The sequence below is a fragment of the Cololabis saira genome, chromosome 18, assembly GCF_033807715.1.
Source record: "Cololabis saira isolate AMF1-May2022 chromosome 18, fColSai1.1, whole genome shotgun sequence".
Classification (NCBI taxonomy): Eukaryota; Metazoa; Chordata; class Actinopteri; order Beloniformes; family Belonidae; genus Cololabis; species Cololabis saira.
The window spans coordinates 29,923,109-29,938,532 of record NC_084604.1 but is presented as its reverse complement, the minus strand read 5'-3'; the positions used below and the strand labels follow the sequence as shown (position 1 = coordinate 29,938,532).

General features: G+C 39.8%; 2 protein-coding genes across 2 annotated transcripts; one reads left to right on the top strand and one right to left on the bottom strand.

The window, feature by feature from the left end:
- The first annotated feature begins 203 nt into the window (after positions 1–203).
- Positions 204–2,995, top strand: ccn2a (cellular communication network factor 2a). The gene is made up of 5 exons (XM_061747060.1): positions 204–465; positions 627–843; positions 963–1,214; positions 1,325–1,536; positions 1,650–2,995. Exons 1-5 carry the CDS (start codon positions 403–405, stop codon positions 1,944–1,946), a joined length of 1,041 nt encoding a protein of 346 aa, XP_061603044.1. The 5' UTR covers positions 204–402; the 3' UTR covers positions 1,947–2,995.
- Positions 2,996–6,386: 3,391 nt separating this feature from the next.
- On the bottom strand, positions 6,387–13,320 carry chga (chromogranin A). The gene is made up of 8 exons (XM_061746751.1): positions 13,090–13,320; positions 12,774–12,823; positions 11,746–11,839; positions 10,234–10,302; positions 10,035–10,121; positions 9,377–9,646; positions 8,269–8,696; positions 6,387–7,102 (listed from the first exon to the last, which is right to left on the bottom strand). Exons 1-8 carry the CDS (start codon positions 13,133–13,135, stop codon positions 7,019–7,021), a joined length of 1,128 nt encoding a protein of 375 aa, XP_061602735.1. The 5' UTR covers positions 13,136–13,320; the 3' UTR covers positions 6,387–7,018.
- Positions 13,321–15,424: the final 2,104 nt, after the last annotated feature.

Below are 15,424 nucleotides of genomic sequence, written 5' to 3'. Positions count from 1 at the left end.
TTGTTTGGCTGAGCAGCAGAGCCTTGCCTTCAGACAGCAGGAATGTGGGATGTCTGGAGTGGGGGTCAGGAAGCGAGGAAAGAATGCCAAGTATGTCCATGTTTGTCCAGGGCTGGCTCTCCATTCAGCACCCAGTGACGTGCCGCGAGGGCCAGCGAGTATAAATGGAGCCCGACTCAGCAGTCAGAACTCAGATCAACTCCTCTACCGAAGCTAAACTCTAGCTTTCCACCGAGAAGGAAAAGAGCGACTGTGACTGGAGCAGCTGATTGAAACTCTAAGATAAACAAGACAAGAGATCAACTTGATCGGAAGAGTTTCTCAAGCTCAGACTACAAGAAGACTTCCTCCACAAAGATTTTTGGAAGATTTTTTTTCATTTTTTACTAAAACTCAGAAAAGATGTCTGCTGGACTGAAGAATGTTTTCTTGCTGCCTTTGCTGTGCATCGTGTTCTCCAACATGGTAAGAAATACTTTTTTGACTTATGCTGTAGGCAAACCTTAATTCTACCAGCAGCTTGTTTAAGCTTTTACAACATAATCTCTAAATCTGAACAGCCTTGTCTTGTTGAGGTGTGAGTAGTGCTCCATCGGTCTTACCTGAGCATGTGTCTCTGTTCTCAGGCTGCGAGTCAGGAGTGCAGTGGCAAGTGTTCGTGCCCGGCCACCCCTCCTCAGTGCCTCCCTGGGGTGAGCCTCGTGCTGGACGGCTGCGACTGCTGCAGGGTGTGTGCCAAGCAGATGGGGGAGCTCTGCACGGAGAAAGATGTGTGCGACCCACACAAAGGCCTCTACTGTGACTTCGGAGCCCCATACAACAGACGCATAGGAGTGTGCACAGGTGAGCTTCGTGACACGTCCTCAGCTGTTGCTGTAAATCACAAATACAGGCCTTCAAAGTTTTTTTTCTTTAATGAATGAGCCATATGTTGACCATGTCTTGTCATCTGTGCCCCACAGCTCGAGAGGGAGCCACCTGTGTGTTTGCCGGCCAGGTGTACAAAAGCGGAGAGACGTTCCAGAGCAGCTGCAAGTACCAGTGCACCTGTCTGGATGGAGCTGTGGGCTGTGTCCCGCTTTGCTCCATGGACATCAGGCTGCCCAGCCCCGACTGCCCCATGCCAAGACGCGTTAAAGTGCCCGGGAAGTGCTGCGAGGAGTGGGTGTGTGATTCCCTCCACAAGAACTCCTTCGTGGGGTCTGCTTTGGCTGGTAAGCAAGTCTCCTTTGTCAGCAAATAGTTTCTTTCTTGATCTTTATGCGGAAATGACACCTAATCAGGATTGTGCCTCTAATCCGATGTTTTCTCCGGTGTTTTGCAGCATACAGAGAGGAGGAGACTTATGGCCCTGATCCTAATATGATGAGGGAAAACTGCCTGGTTCAGACTACTGAGTGGAGTGCCTGTTCTAAGACCTGTGGCCTTGGAATTTCTACCAGAGTCACCAACGACAACCGTGAATGCCGACTGGAAAAACAGACCCGGCTGTGCATGGTGAGACCATGTGAGTCACAGCTGGAGCAGAGCATTAAGGTGAGTTTCTTTTCCAAACAGCATTGCTCATAACCTGCAGAGATACAATATCAGCACATGATTACCAAAGAATCCCAACTAAAGTGTATTTTTCCTTCATTGTCTTCCTCCAGAAAGGGAAAAAGTGCATTCGCACTCCTAGAGTGTCCAAACCGATGAAGTTTGAGATCTCCGGCTGCACCACCACCAAATCCTACAGGCCAAAGTTCTGCGGCGTCTGCCTGGACGGCCGCTGCTGCACCCCCCACAGGACCACCACCCTGCCCATGGAGTTCAAATGCCCCGACGGGCAGGTCATGAAGAAGCACATGATGTTCATCAAGTCCTGCGCCTGCCACCACAACTGCCCCGGGGAGAACGACATCTTCGAGTCCATGTATTACAAGAAGATGCTGGGGGACATGGCGTGAAGCCACCCGAAGAGCAACCAGGGCTTATGACTTGAAAACTAACAGAACTCCATCTCAATTTGCAGCTCAGTATATATGTTTTTTAATGTTTTATTTTTGTGATTTAAAAAAAAAAAATTGTTAAAGTAGCCCAGACACTTGTCGTAGTGTCTGTGAGTTGTGTACGGCTGGTGCATGTCAGCCAAATAGACTCAGACAGAGGGTTGCCTAGCAGCCCCGAGAGATTCCTGCACTATAACTTCTTTTTTTTTTTTTTCTGACAAACCTACCGTCAGGTTTCTGCCCATTTCTTGTTGTACAAACCCATCCATTTTTACTGTATGCATTTTTGTACCATATCCAAATGTTGACATCCTCTCTAATTGAGGCAACTAATTAGTCCTCCCCTCCCCACCCTGAGTCCAAGACCAGACCTGTAAACTATTAGCAGCTGTAAAGGGAGCGTGCAGACCACAGCAAGCCAGTGTTTTACTGTCCAAACAGGTCTGAATGTGTTCTTGTGTGTGTGTGTGTGTATGTGTGTGTGTGTGTGTGTGTGAGAGAGAGAGAGTGCAGGCCTGAATGCCAGCCTTGTCTGTGTGTACACTGTTCACTCTGCTTCCAGAGCGGAGGAAAGGTCAGAGTTTCCGCCCAACACGAGGATGAGAAAGCAAGCAGCAAGCTGAGTTCAGGGTTAGAAAACGGAGCACAGTGGGCTTTGTCATGGCACTGAGAAAAGAAGAAAAACCATGTGCTGACTGTAACCGATTCAGGTCAGAAAGAAATCAAGCGTCTTTTGGAACTAAAAACGTCTATTTTGTAGAGAAAAGAAAAATGAAGAACAGACTGGAAGAATTTTAATTCTCATTCCTATTTTAATGTTGATATGTAAATTGTGTATATATTTGTACAGCTTAAGTTAATTTAAAAAGCCAAATTTGTTCTATGCTTTAAAATGTACCAATAGTGCTTTTTTGTTCTTTTTTTTTTACTATTCTATTGAGAAGTGTGACAAAATGTTACATGTTTCACTTTGTAGCTGGAAATAAAATCTTATATTTTTATACAAATCAAGTGGATTCTTCAGTTTTGTTTCATGCACACAATAAGTTACAGATTTAGAGCCACACTTATATTAAAGACTACTCTACTAGTTTTACATGTATTGATTATTCTACATGAGTAAAAGAGCTCAGATGTTAGATACATGCATTATTTGATCATGTTTAACTCTTGACATCTCAGCGACTGTAAGTAATAATCAACCATGGACAAATAAATAAATCACTCTTCCATAGGAAATCAGCCATATGTTGTCACTAATCTCTGCAGCTGGAGAGAAAAAGTGTTCAAAACAGGTCCTTCATAAAGTACACATCCTTTTATTCAAGCTACTTGAAATACACTAAGAATGCATAATCCATCCTCCTCATCAATCTGTTTTATGACCATGTTTTATAACCAACACATGAGTAATACACAGTAAAAAACTGCTTCACAAGAGGATGTTCAGTATGACATTTGTGCTCAGGCTTTGTGGGACATAATTGACTCCAAGATATGAGGAAAACTGTGAACTTCTAACCAGCACACAGCTGATTTACTAAGTGGCTTGTGGCCTTGCTGTAGATTGACATGGGTGGCTACTGTTTTAGAAGATTCTTGTTGTTTTTTTTTATTTTAAAATAAGAGATTATTGAAAAAACGTCATCTTAGTTACAAAGAACAAAAAGTTCTAAAAGGACTGTGATACTCGGTGGTACTTAAAAAAAAAAACACGATTAAGATGCTCAAATGTCGCCATCTAGTGGTTCTTCAATTTCATCGACATGAATATTTTACTGCAGTATTAATTCCCTTTTTGCCTGGCTTGCACATCATATCACTTTTCCTCTTTGATACAAAGAATGGGTCTGTTTCGTTGGGATTTGACTGTGATTTCCACGGTACCAACGGAGCAGAAAAGGAAGAAAATGTCTCTGGATGCTGTTGGATCTCATTCAAGGTATTCAAGCAATCAAACAAAAAAAAGCCCCATATGACATCCCTCCGATTTTGAAGCCTCATTGTTCCTTTCACTGCATGATGCTATGTTTCAAATGGACAGAACCAGCAGACCCGGAAGCAGGCTGGAACCTTATTTCAGTTACCTGCATTCTCTCCTAGTTGTCTTACCTTATGCCAACCTATAATCAGTACTCGAGTTGTAAAATATCATATGGGGACAGATAATTTGTGCTGATTACAAATAATATAATATATTACAAATAATAGCACTGACCAAAACACCTGCAGAAATACTGCAGGCATGACATAGCAGCAGTTAAATGCAGCCTTCTGTAAGCTTTAAATATCCACTGGGCTTACATCAAATACATCAAAACACAACAATAAAAAACAGTTTTCTGAACTTATCAATATGACTGTGTCCTTCACAGGATAAGTAAAATGGATCACTGCAAAAACTCAAAATCTTAACAAGAATATTTGTCTTATTTCTAGAGAAAATGTCTCATTTTAATAAAAAAATCTCATTACACTTAAAACAAGACTCATCACTGGAAAAAACAACAATTTTCACCTGTTTCAAGTATATTTTCACTTACAATAAGTAGAAAAATCTGCATGTGGAACAAGATTTTTTTGCTTGTAATAAGAAGATAAATCTTGTCCCACTGGCAGATTTTCCTACTTATTTCAAGTGAAAATTTACTTGAAACAGGTGAAAATGGTCAAATAAGTCATTTTTCTGGTGTTATTTTTCTGGTGATGACTCTAAATGTTGAAATAGCAGTAAAACCACATTCATTGATGAAATGACATAAGGGATGGAAAGGGGGGATGGCAGTTTTACAGGGGGGATGATTTGGACCGTTTTTATTTCAGGGGGGATGCCATCCCCCCTCATCCCCCCTCAACTCCAGTACTGCCTTTAATGCTAATGAATTATTACTTTACAATAATTCTGATTTAAATCTGTCCAAACATCTTCCTTTCAAATCTTGCTACCAGCATAGCTCTGTGGGTCGAGTCGCTGTCCCCCCCCAGTGAACCTCCACTAGATCTCATTTCAGCTCTGGCAGCTCTTGTTTCCGATGTTGCTGACTAGATGACACATTAATTGAGATGCAAGGCTACTGAAATGATCTGGGGTGAAACGTGGCTGCTGCAAGACGTAGAAGCCAATGAGGTAGAGACAGTCCTGCTGGTTCCTCTGGTCATATCTGAACAGCAGGCAAAGGGGAGTGAAGTCAGCTGTTTCAGGCTGCTTTGTTAAGTGGTCTGGTACAATTAACATAATAAGCCATAATTTATTTAGGATACAGGTGACTATTATCTGTTAGGTCTTTATTCACAGCTTAGAAGTCAAATCCCAACAGTGCTGAGTAGGTAAAGTGGTGACAGACGGCCATTGGCTACGACAACCTGAACAACTACTGTTAATATTTAAACTTGTTCACGACTATGATTTCATTTGATGTGGCGCATTACGTTGTCATGAATTTTAAAAGTATCTATTGTATTTTTTTTAACAAGGCTGTAAATATGTTTTTCCTGTTGTAAAGTTGGACATTTTAAGATGAGTCAGCAGAGATGGACTTGCTTTCAAAGCCACCTAGCGGTAATTTACAGAACTGTAACTACAGTAAACCCTCTTTTTTCTTTTTCTTCAGGTACTTCATGCTAAATGTTTAAAATAACGGAAGGGGTAGAAATACAGCCTTACAAGCACATCTTATTTATAGTTGTAATGGCTTGTTGAAGTTTTCCATTAGTCCATCCATCAATCTATCCATCCTTTATCTTTGATTTTGCTCAATAACTCTTTCAAATGTAATGCTGCTCTCAAATTTGTATGATTAATGTGCAATGCAAATACCTTGTAAAGCATTTTAAACAGCATTTTTATCTGCACTTGAATTTTCCTGGATATTAGATATGTAAATACAGACTTCTTTCAAATCAGGCTGAACTTTTGCTCCACAGGTTCTGCTCTGCGCACATTGCACAAGAGCAGAAGCTCTGAGCACACCTGAGCAGCACAAGAACTGCCAAAACTACACCTCGTGATTTAAATCTATGTGGGCCCTTTTCTCCTAAGACCTACCACTAGAGTTTTAATGCAGATGCTGAAGCGGAGGACTGAAATGTGTTTTGGAGCTGAAGAGATCATGTCATCAGTATGACACACATACTGATGATTCATACTGTTCGCTTCCACACCCACGAAGAAACAAGTGCAGACTGTATCTACACTTGCAAGTGTTTTATTTTTTTGGTTGTTGTTGTGACACACCTTTTTCACATTATAATACATGTATATACCCTATTAAAATACTTTATTTTACCTGATTACAATGAAAGAAAACATGTAAACGGATCCTGTTAAAGGGTCCAAGTTGAATTTTGACAAGCATGAACTTGATTTTTAAAGACATTAAAAAGAATTTGCCAAAAGAGTTTTTTCCAGATTCAACATGTTTATTTTATTACATAAATTCGGTACAGTTTTAGATTACAATCGAGTCAATTATCTTCTAAAAATGGTCACTTATTGCCTTTTCTTTGATTAGTCTTCTTATAGATTGGATTTTTACGTGTAGGAGGATTCCAGAAAGAACTTTGTACATGTATACATGCCGTTACTGTACAACTTCAACTTTTCACACTAATCAATGTTCCGTGTTAAACGAATCTGAAAAGCAAACAGGTTACATGTGCAAAAACAAAGAGATGATTGTCAGAGAACAAATATTTTTCCTAAGTCATTCACCTGTGAGTTTGCAGTGTTCTGTGCACATGTGAATGCACAGCAACTTGTGTATTTACATTACTCATGTTAGTATGTTCATCTAACTGCAATCTACTGTATGCTACTCTATGTGAAGGACAGAATGTCACTAGAGAGGCTGCAGCAGTGTGACCACCTCCGAGAAAAATAGCAAGGGATTCAAAAAAACTAAGAAAAACAACAACCTTGTCACACATTCACACAATCTATTTGTGGAGACTGGGCATCTGGTGAAGCAGAGAAGGGACGAGGAGGCAAGAAGACTGACGTGTCAAACTTGTGTCGGCGAATCTTTTCTCTCTCAGCCTCGCCGCAGCTCGTGGAGTTTCTGGGCGACATTTTCCAGCTCCGACTCAATGGCCGCGAGGCTTTCAATCTCAGGCTCCTGCAAGTATCATGAAAGGACAGCTTTTGAGGATAAAGACACCAGCAGCACAAGCAATTCTACGTCGCTCACATTAGGGCTGGGCCTAATGAGATTTTAATATATATCGATATATTTTCAAACGCGATATGGTACGAGACAATATCGTCTATATCGATTTAAACATTTTTATTTTTAATTATTTTTTTATGATTTTGATATAGCTTATTTTGTGACAAATTGACTTGAATGTTTTATTTGAGATTTGCACAAATGTTTTGTTATTTGAACAACTTTCAACCTCAGTGGAAAAGTCTGCCTGTTACTGTCTACATTGTATTAATTGCCCAGTGTATTTTAATTTAATTGTTATGCAGAGGGGGGTTATTTGTTTTATTTTATTCAAGAAGCATTTTTATTTTATATATGCAGGCAGTTTATTTTTATTTCATTTGTTTTATACATTTTGATATTGTGCAGATCTCTGTTAATAAAGGAACCTGTGTGACATTTGGCGCGAGGCTTTGTATTAAAACTGACTGTTTTTTTAAGGGTTTGCCTCAGAAAAAAATGAAGCTAACAGAGATGCTATGCTATAATGCTTTGGGGGAAACCCCAATTATGGCACAGAAAAAATATCGATATATATCGAGTATCGCCATTCAGCTAGAAAATATCAAGATATGACTTTTGGTCCATATCGCCCAGCCCTAGCTCACGTGCTGATAACGAGCCTTTGCAAGAGCTCCTAACCCTATACGACAAATGCTTGCAAACTGGACGTAAATCCTTAACGTTCAACCATTTTTCTATTTTAGCTCCCTTTTCCTGTTTTGCAGTAAGGTAGGAAGCAACAGGGGTCTCTTTACACAGGATAGAAAGCAAACTTAAGGTCAGTCTGTTTTAGCACCTCTGAAACTCACAGAATAGATATAATATAAGAAAAGCTACCTGCTTCCACACAGTAGCATAAAGATTCTGTGGTAAACTAGTTCATGCAATTAGTCTTGCTTTGAACAATCCTTAAAAACATCTATAATGACACCAAACAATAATTTATTATCATTAGATGAATTACAAAAATTGTTCTGGAGCACAAAACTGTGAAAGATGTAAATACATCCCTTCAAAGTTATGGGCTGCTTTTAAAAATGATAACAAATGTTAAGAAAGAGTGAAAGGCACACCTCTGACTTTCTGCTGGCACTCCCTTCTTCCTCCATCCCCCTCGTCACTTCTGGTGACCTACGAGCAATCATCTGCAGCTCCTTCTCCTCAGGACTCCTCTGAGGGTCTCTTTTCTTCTTTTCCTCCTCATCTTCCTCCAAGAGCTCTTTCGAATGATGAGGCACCTCCTTCTGGCCGCTGTGCAGCTGCGACGCATCTTCGACCATTTTCTTCTTCACCTGCAGAGGCTTGGCCCTCTTGGTCCAGCGCTTTATGGTCCCACCGCTCCCTCTTTTCGCCCCGTCCTTCTCCTCTACCGCTTTTTCGCTGCTGTGTTCTTGTGAGAAAAGAGTTGACCTTTTATCCTTTTCCTCTTTGTCTTCTTCCTCAAACTTTCTCCCTTTTGGTCTGCCTCTGGAAGCGTCTCTCTTTTCGTCCGAACCATCACCTGGAAAATTAAAAAGTAAAGAATGAGGTCAGACCGGGGGAAGACAAACACTCTCCACCATCAGCAAGATTACACTTCTTGTAATGAACTATTTTATGCCAGCTGGCAGAACGTGGTCCCAGCAGCGCTAGCTGATCTTTATGGGAGATAACAGCATAAGAGGAGCAATAAGTAACTTGGCTGAGGCTACTTTTTGCAGAAAACACGTATGTCAGTGTTCTCAGGAGATAGGTGCTAAATCTTGACTGCAGCCTTGTCCTAAGAAGGATTTCCAGCGGTAACCATGTGCAACAGCTCGTTTAAATTCGAAGACACAGTAATACTAAATCAATTCTGGTGGTGGGCTGTCAGTATGCCAGCCATTCACTTCCCCTGTGGGGGGATGAAATTCATCATGTAGATGAAAGTACTTCCATCAATCAGCCATTTGTGTGGTGGCAGCCAGTTCCATTTACAATGCAGTTTTTATGCACTCTCCTCATCTAAAGATTAAGCCATCCGCTTTTAGTTAATGTAATATCTTTTAATGCTGCGTTGTGCTTTATTTCTTGGCTGAAAATACATTTGACTTGCTGGAGAGGTCTAAATCTGAGCATGCATGTTTCCTGTCACCTCCGGTTTTTTGTCATTTGGATATCGAGCTGATACATTTCAAACGAAAGACAAAAATATCTGCTTGCCTTTCTTATCTTTGGTCTCGTTCTCCCGCTCCGACTTCTCCTCCGAGCTTCCTCGTTTCTCATTGTATTCCTCTCTTTCTGCCTCCCCCTCGCTTTTTTCCACTTGGCCCCGGCTCTTGTACTTTCCCCTCTTCACTTGCACGTCTTCTGCTCTGCTGTCACCTGCGCTCTCATCATCCTCTTCTCTTCCATCTGCTTTTCCTGTCCTCTTCCTCTGGGAAAGGATGGATCTTTCACCGGGGCCTCCCAAAGCATCCAACATGGATCGATCTGAAATCAGAGAGGGGCTGGAATTTAATTTACTCCAAGAAATCAATTTTTCAGTGACATTAAAAGTCGGTGCTTATACAAGAGCCATATCATTCACTGCACAGGTCATTTTTGTTTGTAAAGCTCAGATTTCTTAGCTGCTCATTGGTTGGTTCACACTTTTCAGTTTTTCTCTTTAAAATTGAAATGAATGGACTGTCTGATTTACAGGAAGACTAGCAGTGACTGAAAAAGCCAGGGGTCCTGTCGTGTGGAAGAGGCACACAAGTGTCCTCATTCTGTCCACCAAAAAAACATCAGCAGCCTTTAAAATTCACCTCAGCACTTCCTTTACTGGTAACATTGCACCATTTCTTCCTGATGAATTCAAGCAATCAAAGATACTCACCAGCGACATCCGCTGCAGTGTGAAGAACCTGTGTTGCCGGGGTTGGTGCATCGGCATCTCTCTGCAGCTGAGCTCCTTCTCGACCACCTTTGATTAAAAATAAGTTGCTAAAGCTTTCGGCTTGCTCCGTTTTCTTCATCTATAATCATGCAGGTTCAGCACACGAGCAAACATAAGCTCTGAGTAATCTGTGACTCACCTTGGAGTGCGATCTCCTGCAGCTCCTTCAGAAAGTTATGATGACGAAGGATGGTAACGAGCCTGTCATCTGCACGGGGATACATGGTAAAATGCAAGATGAAAAACAGATAAAGCAATCCTGCGCACGGTTAAACACAGGTGTGCCTTTTCCCCTTTGTATTTAAAGGACTCTGCAATTTCCTTTTTGTGAATTCATCAGAGTTAATTGCCCTGAAATGTGCCGCTTTCGGAGAAAGAATGCAATTAATCATTTGGCTCATAGAGGTTCCCCCAAGTGAATTAAAGCAGCAGTGAGCACTGGACTTTCTGCTGACCTACAAACGGCATTTCTTCCTGTAGGCAGCAGTAAAAGACAGCTACTGTACTCTACTCTGCTTTGGTCCCGTTCTGTAATCTTTCTTTGCATGTTCCTCTCGACTCCCTCTCTCTTTTCTTTCCAACCATCTGGTGGTGTAATGTTTCTGTTTCTAACAGCTCCTACACAGAAACAAACTCTCACAGTACAGCCCTGATTGATTTTTTTATTCTTTTTAAAGCAAGGACAGCATCAAGGTAAAACAATGGCCGTGTAACTGAATAGTCTTTGCTAAGTGCTGGTGACACTCCTGCATATATCACCTTGCACCAGGTCTAATGCAGCCATCAGTGTGCCAATCCATTATCCTTATGATGTCCGCATTGTCCACTCCGGATCAAACGAGAGCCGGCAGAGCTTCTCTTTTAGAAATGTGGGATGGATTCCAGTTTCTATTTGAGTCTGACTACAATGACACCAGTTCTAACAAAATCAAGCATTCAACATTAGAGTGCTTTGTTCAAAGCACTCTGAGCATGGATTAAATTGTCATAACATTTTCATTTTGTAGACAACATGATACAAAAATTAAATGAATTTTTAATAAAAAGCCTCTAATTAATTAGATGATTTTTTTTTTATCGAGTCCCACCACAAATTTTATTGAATGTCAAGGCACTAATGTGGGAAGATGCTTAATGTGTTATAAAAAGAAATCCAACAATTATCCCTTGAAGTAACACTTCCAGTGAAATATATGATGTTTGGTATTGGGTGCCTCTTCTAAAGTGGCTCATGCTGAACGTACCAGCAACATTTCAAACTATTAAACGATAACAAAATTGGTTTGAATTTTTGAAAGTCACTTTTTCCACATTTACAACAATATTTGTTGACTAAGAAGTATATTAAATAGTTCAATCAAAATGTCAAATAGCTTTTCTCTTTTCTTTTGTGTGCATTTTCTTGTTGAGTTTTCAGCATCTGGCTCAAAAATGGGTTTTGTAATTCTGCGTTAGCTACATGTCGCTGTAATAATAAACATTAAGTTACTGTGAATCAGATGTTTCATAACATGTGTCATTATGACCATATCTCTATTCCATTAACACAATACCAAACAGGTCTACCATATGTTATACTTCACATCTCATAATCACCATGATGGCACTTTTTTAAAATCAATGGACCTTGCAAGTCCTGTCTGCAAGTTACCTGTCTTCAAAGTGACCAAACACTCCTGAGTGACAGGCACATGGTGTGGTCTCGAAAGCACATCAGCCAAGGCCTCCACAATGCATTTCATCACCTGGGCACACAGAAAATGGAAAGCAAATCTTAACAGGACTGACTGAATTTTTCCATGAATGCCCCCTAAATGATGAAAAAAAAAAGATTAAATAATCGAATTATTTTAATATTAAAGTCAAATGTAATAAAATTAGAATATGATATGCGGACACAGACATTTGCCCAAAAACCAGATCAGTTGGTTTCAGTTCTTTCACAGCCAGCCACATCTTTAATAGATGTTGTGATATCTGCTTGCCATACCTCTGAATTAAGCATGTATCTGTCTTGAATGCATCATAGATATCTCTCCTTTTGATTCTTGCTTCACTATTCTGAAAAATAGTCTACCCCTCTCTGTCTTTATATGCAAAATGGACCCCACTATACCAAATACTGGAGGTAAAGGTTATCCATGTCCTCTCAAGATGGAATTAATTGTTATTAAGCCAGTTAAATTCCTATGTTAAGTCTTACCTTTACTGGAAATAATGTGCAATATCACTCTCTGCAACGTGCAATTATGTAAATATCCATCTGTTATTTTTGTATATACTAGTATTTCTTATTATTTATTTTTCTTATTATTATTATTATTATTATTATTATTATTATTGTACATACCAGTTAACTATCTATAGTGTGTTATTATTACTGTATTTGTTATTACTATTTCTATTAATGCCTCTTGTTTTTTGCACTATTCCCCTTTGCTGCTGTGAACTGCAAATGTCCACTCTGTGGGACTATTAAAGGATTATCTTATCTTATCTTATCTCATCTTTATGATGAGTGTAAAAAAAATGCGTTTTGTTAGAAAATTGAATTTGCCAAGTTTAGAAAACGTCCATCAGATGTAGATTTTAGAAGACTCACATCCAATAAAATCAGATTTGCATTAAGGAGGCTACACCACTGTTTTTGCCGAACAAACAAGAAAAAACTAATCTTACCTCTACGTCCTCATTCTCCAGCTGACTTGAAGTCATTGGCAATGACAGAACTGCAAAAGAAGCAGAAAGGGAAGAAAAAACACGACTCTTCATTTGTTCTGGTGTTTTATAATCCCCCCCAGCTGTGTTACTAGAAACAGTGTTAGTAGCGGGTATAAACGAGCCGAAGGTGCAGGTGAATTCACTCCGCGTTTCAACTACAGATGCGCCTGGCGCTGTCCTTGGTCCTGAACCTTCGCAGTCACATCTAATGCAGATCTCTCTCAGCGCGCAGTCAACCCCTTAAACTTGGACAAGGTTTTTGGCGTTTTCTTACCGCAGTTGGACAAAACAGTCAGAACGAAAAGTCCTCTGGCGATCATGTTGGAAACCAAGCGTATTAAGCTCTCCAGGAATAAAACAAAAATAGCTAAGCTTATATCAGAAGGTTGGATTTCTTCACTAATGGTGGTTTACGCACGCATTCTGAACAAAACTTAGCCGCCTTTCGGTATTTCTGGAGAGCTGTATTTTCTGCAGCATCTGTGAGATGGCAGCCTCGCTCCTCCCGGTCTCTCCACGGAGATCTCACTGCAACAGCGGGCTTTATATAGGCGAGGCGGGGGGAGGAAATGACATCATCCTGGGACAAATCGTTACTGATGTACCTGCTCGCACCCCGACGGGTGTCCGGGCGTGTACAGGTGCGCACTAACTCAGGTGAGCAAATATACTTTTTTTGGTTTGTTTTTTTATTCATATTTTATGTCTGTTGGGGTTTTAGTATATGCATATACACAGTACTCGAGTTGAGGGGGGATGAGGGGGGATGGCATTCCCCCTGAAATAAAAACAGTCCAAATCATCCCCCCTGTAAAACTGCCATCCCCCCTTTCCATCCCTTATGTCATTTCATCAATGAATGTGGTTTTACTGCTATTTCAACATTTAGAGTCATCACCAGAAAAATGTGACAATTTTCACCTGTTTCAGGTAAATTTTCACTTGAAATAAGTAGGAAAATCTGCCAGTGGAACAAGATTTATCTTCTCATTACAAGCAAAAAAATCTTGTTCCACTGGCTGATTTTTCTAGTTATTTCAAGTGAAAATCTACTTGAAACAGGTGAAAATTGTTGTTTTTTCCAGTGATGAGTCTTGTTTTAAGTGTAATGAGATTTATTTTACTAAAATGAGACATTTTAACTAGAAATAAGACAAATATTCTTGTTAAGATTTTGAGTTTTTTGCAGTGATCCATTTTACTTATCCTGTGAAGGCCAGAGTCATATTGATATGTTCAGAAAACAGTTTTTTATTGTTGTGTTTTGATGTATTTGATGTAAGCCCAGTGGATATTTAAAGCTTACAGAAGGCTGCATTTAACTGCTGCTATGTCATTCCTGCAGTATTTCTGCAGCTGTTTTGGTCAGTGCTATTATTTGTAATATATTATATTATTTGTTATCAGCACAAATTATCTGTCCCTACATGATAACATCCACCATCCCCCCTGATTTTTTTTTTACAACTCGAGTACTGCATATACACACGACTTCTAAAAGACTTCCAAAGCTCCAATGTTCAGCAACATGGCTTAAGAAGCATAAAGATACATGTTAAACCAGAAACAGCAGCACAAACGTTACCCATAGAACAAACCATTGAAACAGTTAAACAATTAAGGCAACTACAAATGCATGGAGTGCTGCTGGGTGTAAAAAAGAGTATACTTCTGGTGCTCTTCGGCATGGGGATCCAAAAGATACAAAAACAAGAAAAAGCCGAGGCACTCAAGAAGTTAGAAAAATTAAAAGGCCTTTATTAAATCATGGCTTAGAAAAAGTTAAAATGCCTAGAAAAAGTTAAAATGCAGTTAATACAATTGTTTAAACAGAGCTTTTTAAAAAGGTGGCACATTAAAATAAATTATATTTTCAATTTACATTTTACATTTTGGACTTTAAATCAAATTAGACCATGAACCAACGATAAGAACCTTCTTTGAGTAAAATTAATTATATCTGATCTGCAAAGGAGTGGATCAAATAAGAAGTGGAGGAATATAGGAAGGACAAGTGAGAGCCTGCATTTGAATTTCAGAGAAATGTTGTGGGAGGATGTAAACAGACATATTACCTGCAAGTTAAGCATGAAATTTCATGCAAAATGCCTTGACTAAGTAATTTATGTTCACTTCAGATGCAAGCGAAGTTCTGTGAACAAAGATGGGGATTCTTGTCTGTGAATAAGCCCATAGACTGCATCTTTGTCTCCTTCATGCCGTGCCCTCATGTTGGACAAAGCTGAATCATTATACTATCCTGTATTTACTGATCATATCTGATGTCTGCCCGAGTGTGTTGCTAGGCGACAACTATTAAAAAGTCATCTTGTCATTGTCATACCCTTGTCATTCTGATCATGTGCATCAGTTGCCTGATAAATAACAATAAATAAAGCATTATTAGTGATAATACTGGTACAAGCCTTTGACTGTGAATGAAATGAAAACTAGATATAATAACGGTTGAAAAATCATATGGATCAGCAGAAATTACCATATTTTAATAGGCCTTATTGATGCTTTGCTTCAGGATAGTTTATGTTAGGACCATGTTCAGATGTTATGAGTCCAAATCCTTCAAGTATATCATGACATACATTAAGGAT

Excerpts from the sequence above, each read along its gene's own strand:
- ccn2a (XM_061747060.1), top strand. The coding sequence starts at position 403 with ATGTCTGCTGGACTGAAGAATGTTTTCTTGCTGCCTTTGCTGTGCATC. Across the intron at positions 844-962 it reads ACGCATAGGAGTGTGCACAG|CTCGAGAGGGAGCCACCTGT; the intron begins GTGAGCTTCGTG and ends TGTGCCCCACAG. Across the intron at positions 1,537-1,649 it reads AGCTGGAGCAGAGCATTAAG|AAAGGGAAAAAGTGCATTCG; the intron begins GTGAGTTTCTTT and ends GTCTTCCTCCAG.
- chga (XM_061746751.1), bottom strand. The coding sequence starts at position 13,135 with ATGATCGCCAGAGGACTTTTCGTTCTGACTGTTTTGTCCAACTGCG. Across the intron at positions 9,647-10,034 it reads CACTGCAGCGGATGTCGCTG|ATCGATCCATGTTGGATGCT; the intron begins GTGAGTATCTTT and ends CTCTGATTTCAG. Across the intron at positions 7,103-8,268 it reads GTGCCAGCAGAAAGTCAGAG|GAGCCTGAGATTGAAAGCCT; the intron begins GTGTGCCTTTCA and ends TGATACTTGCAG.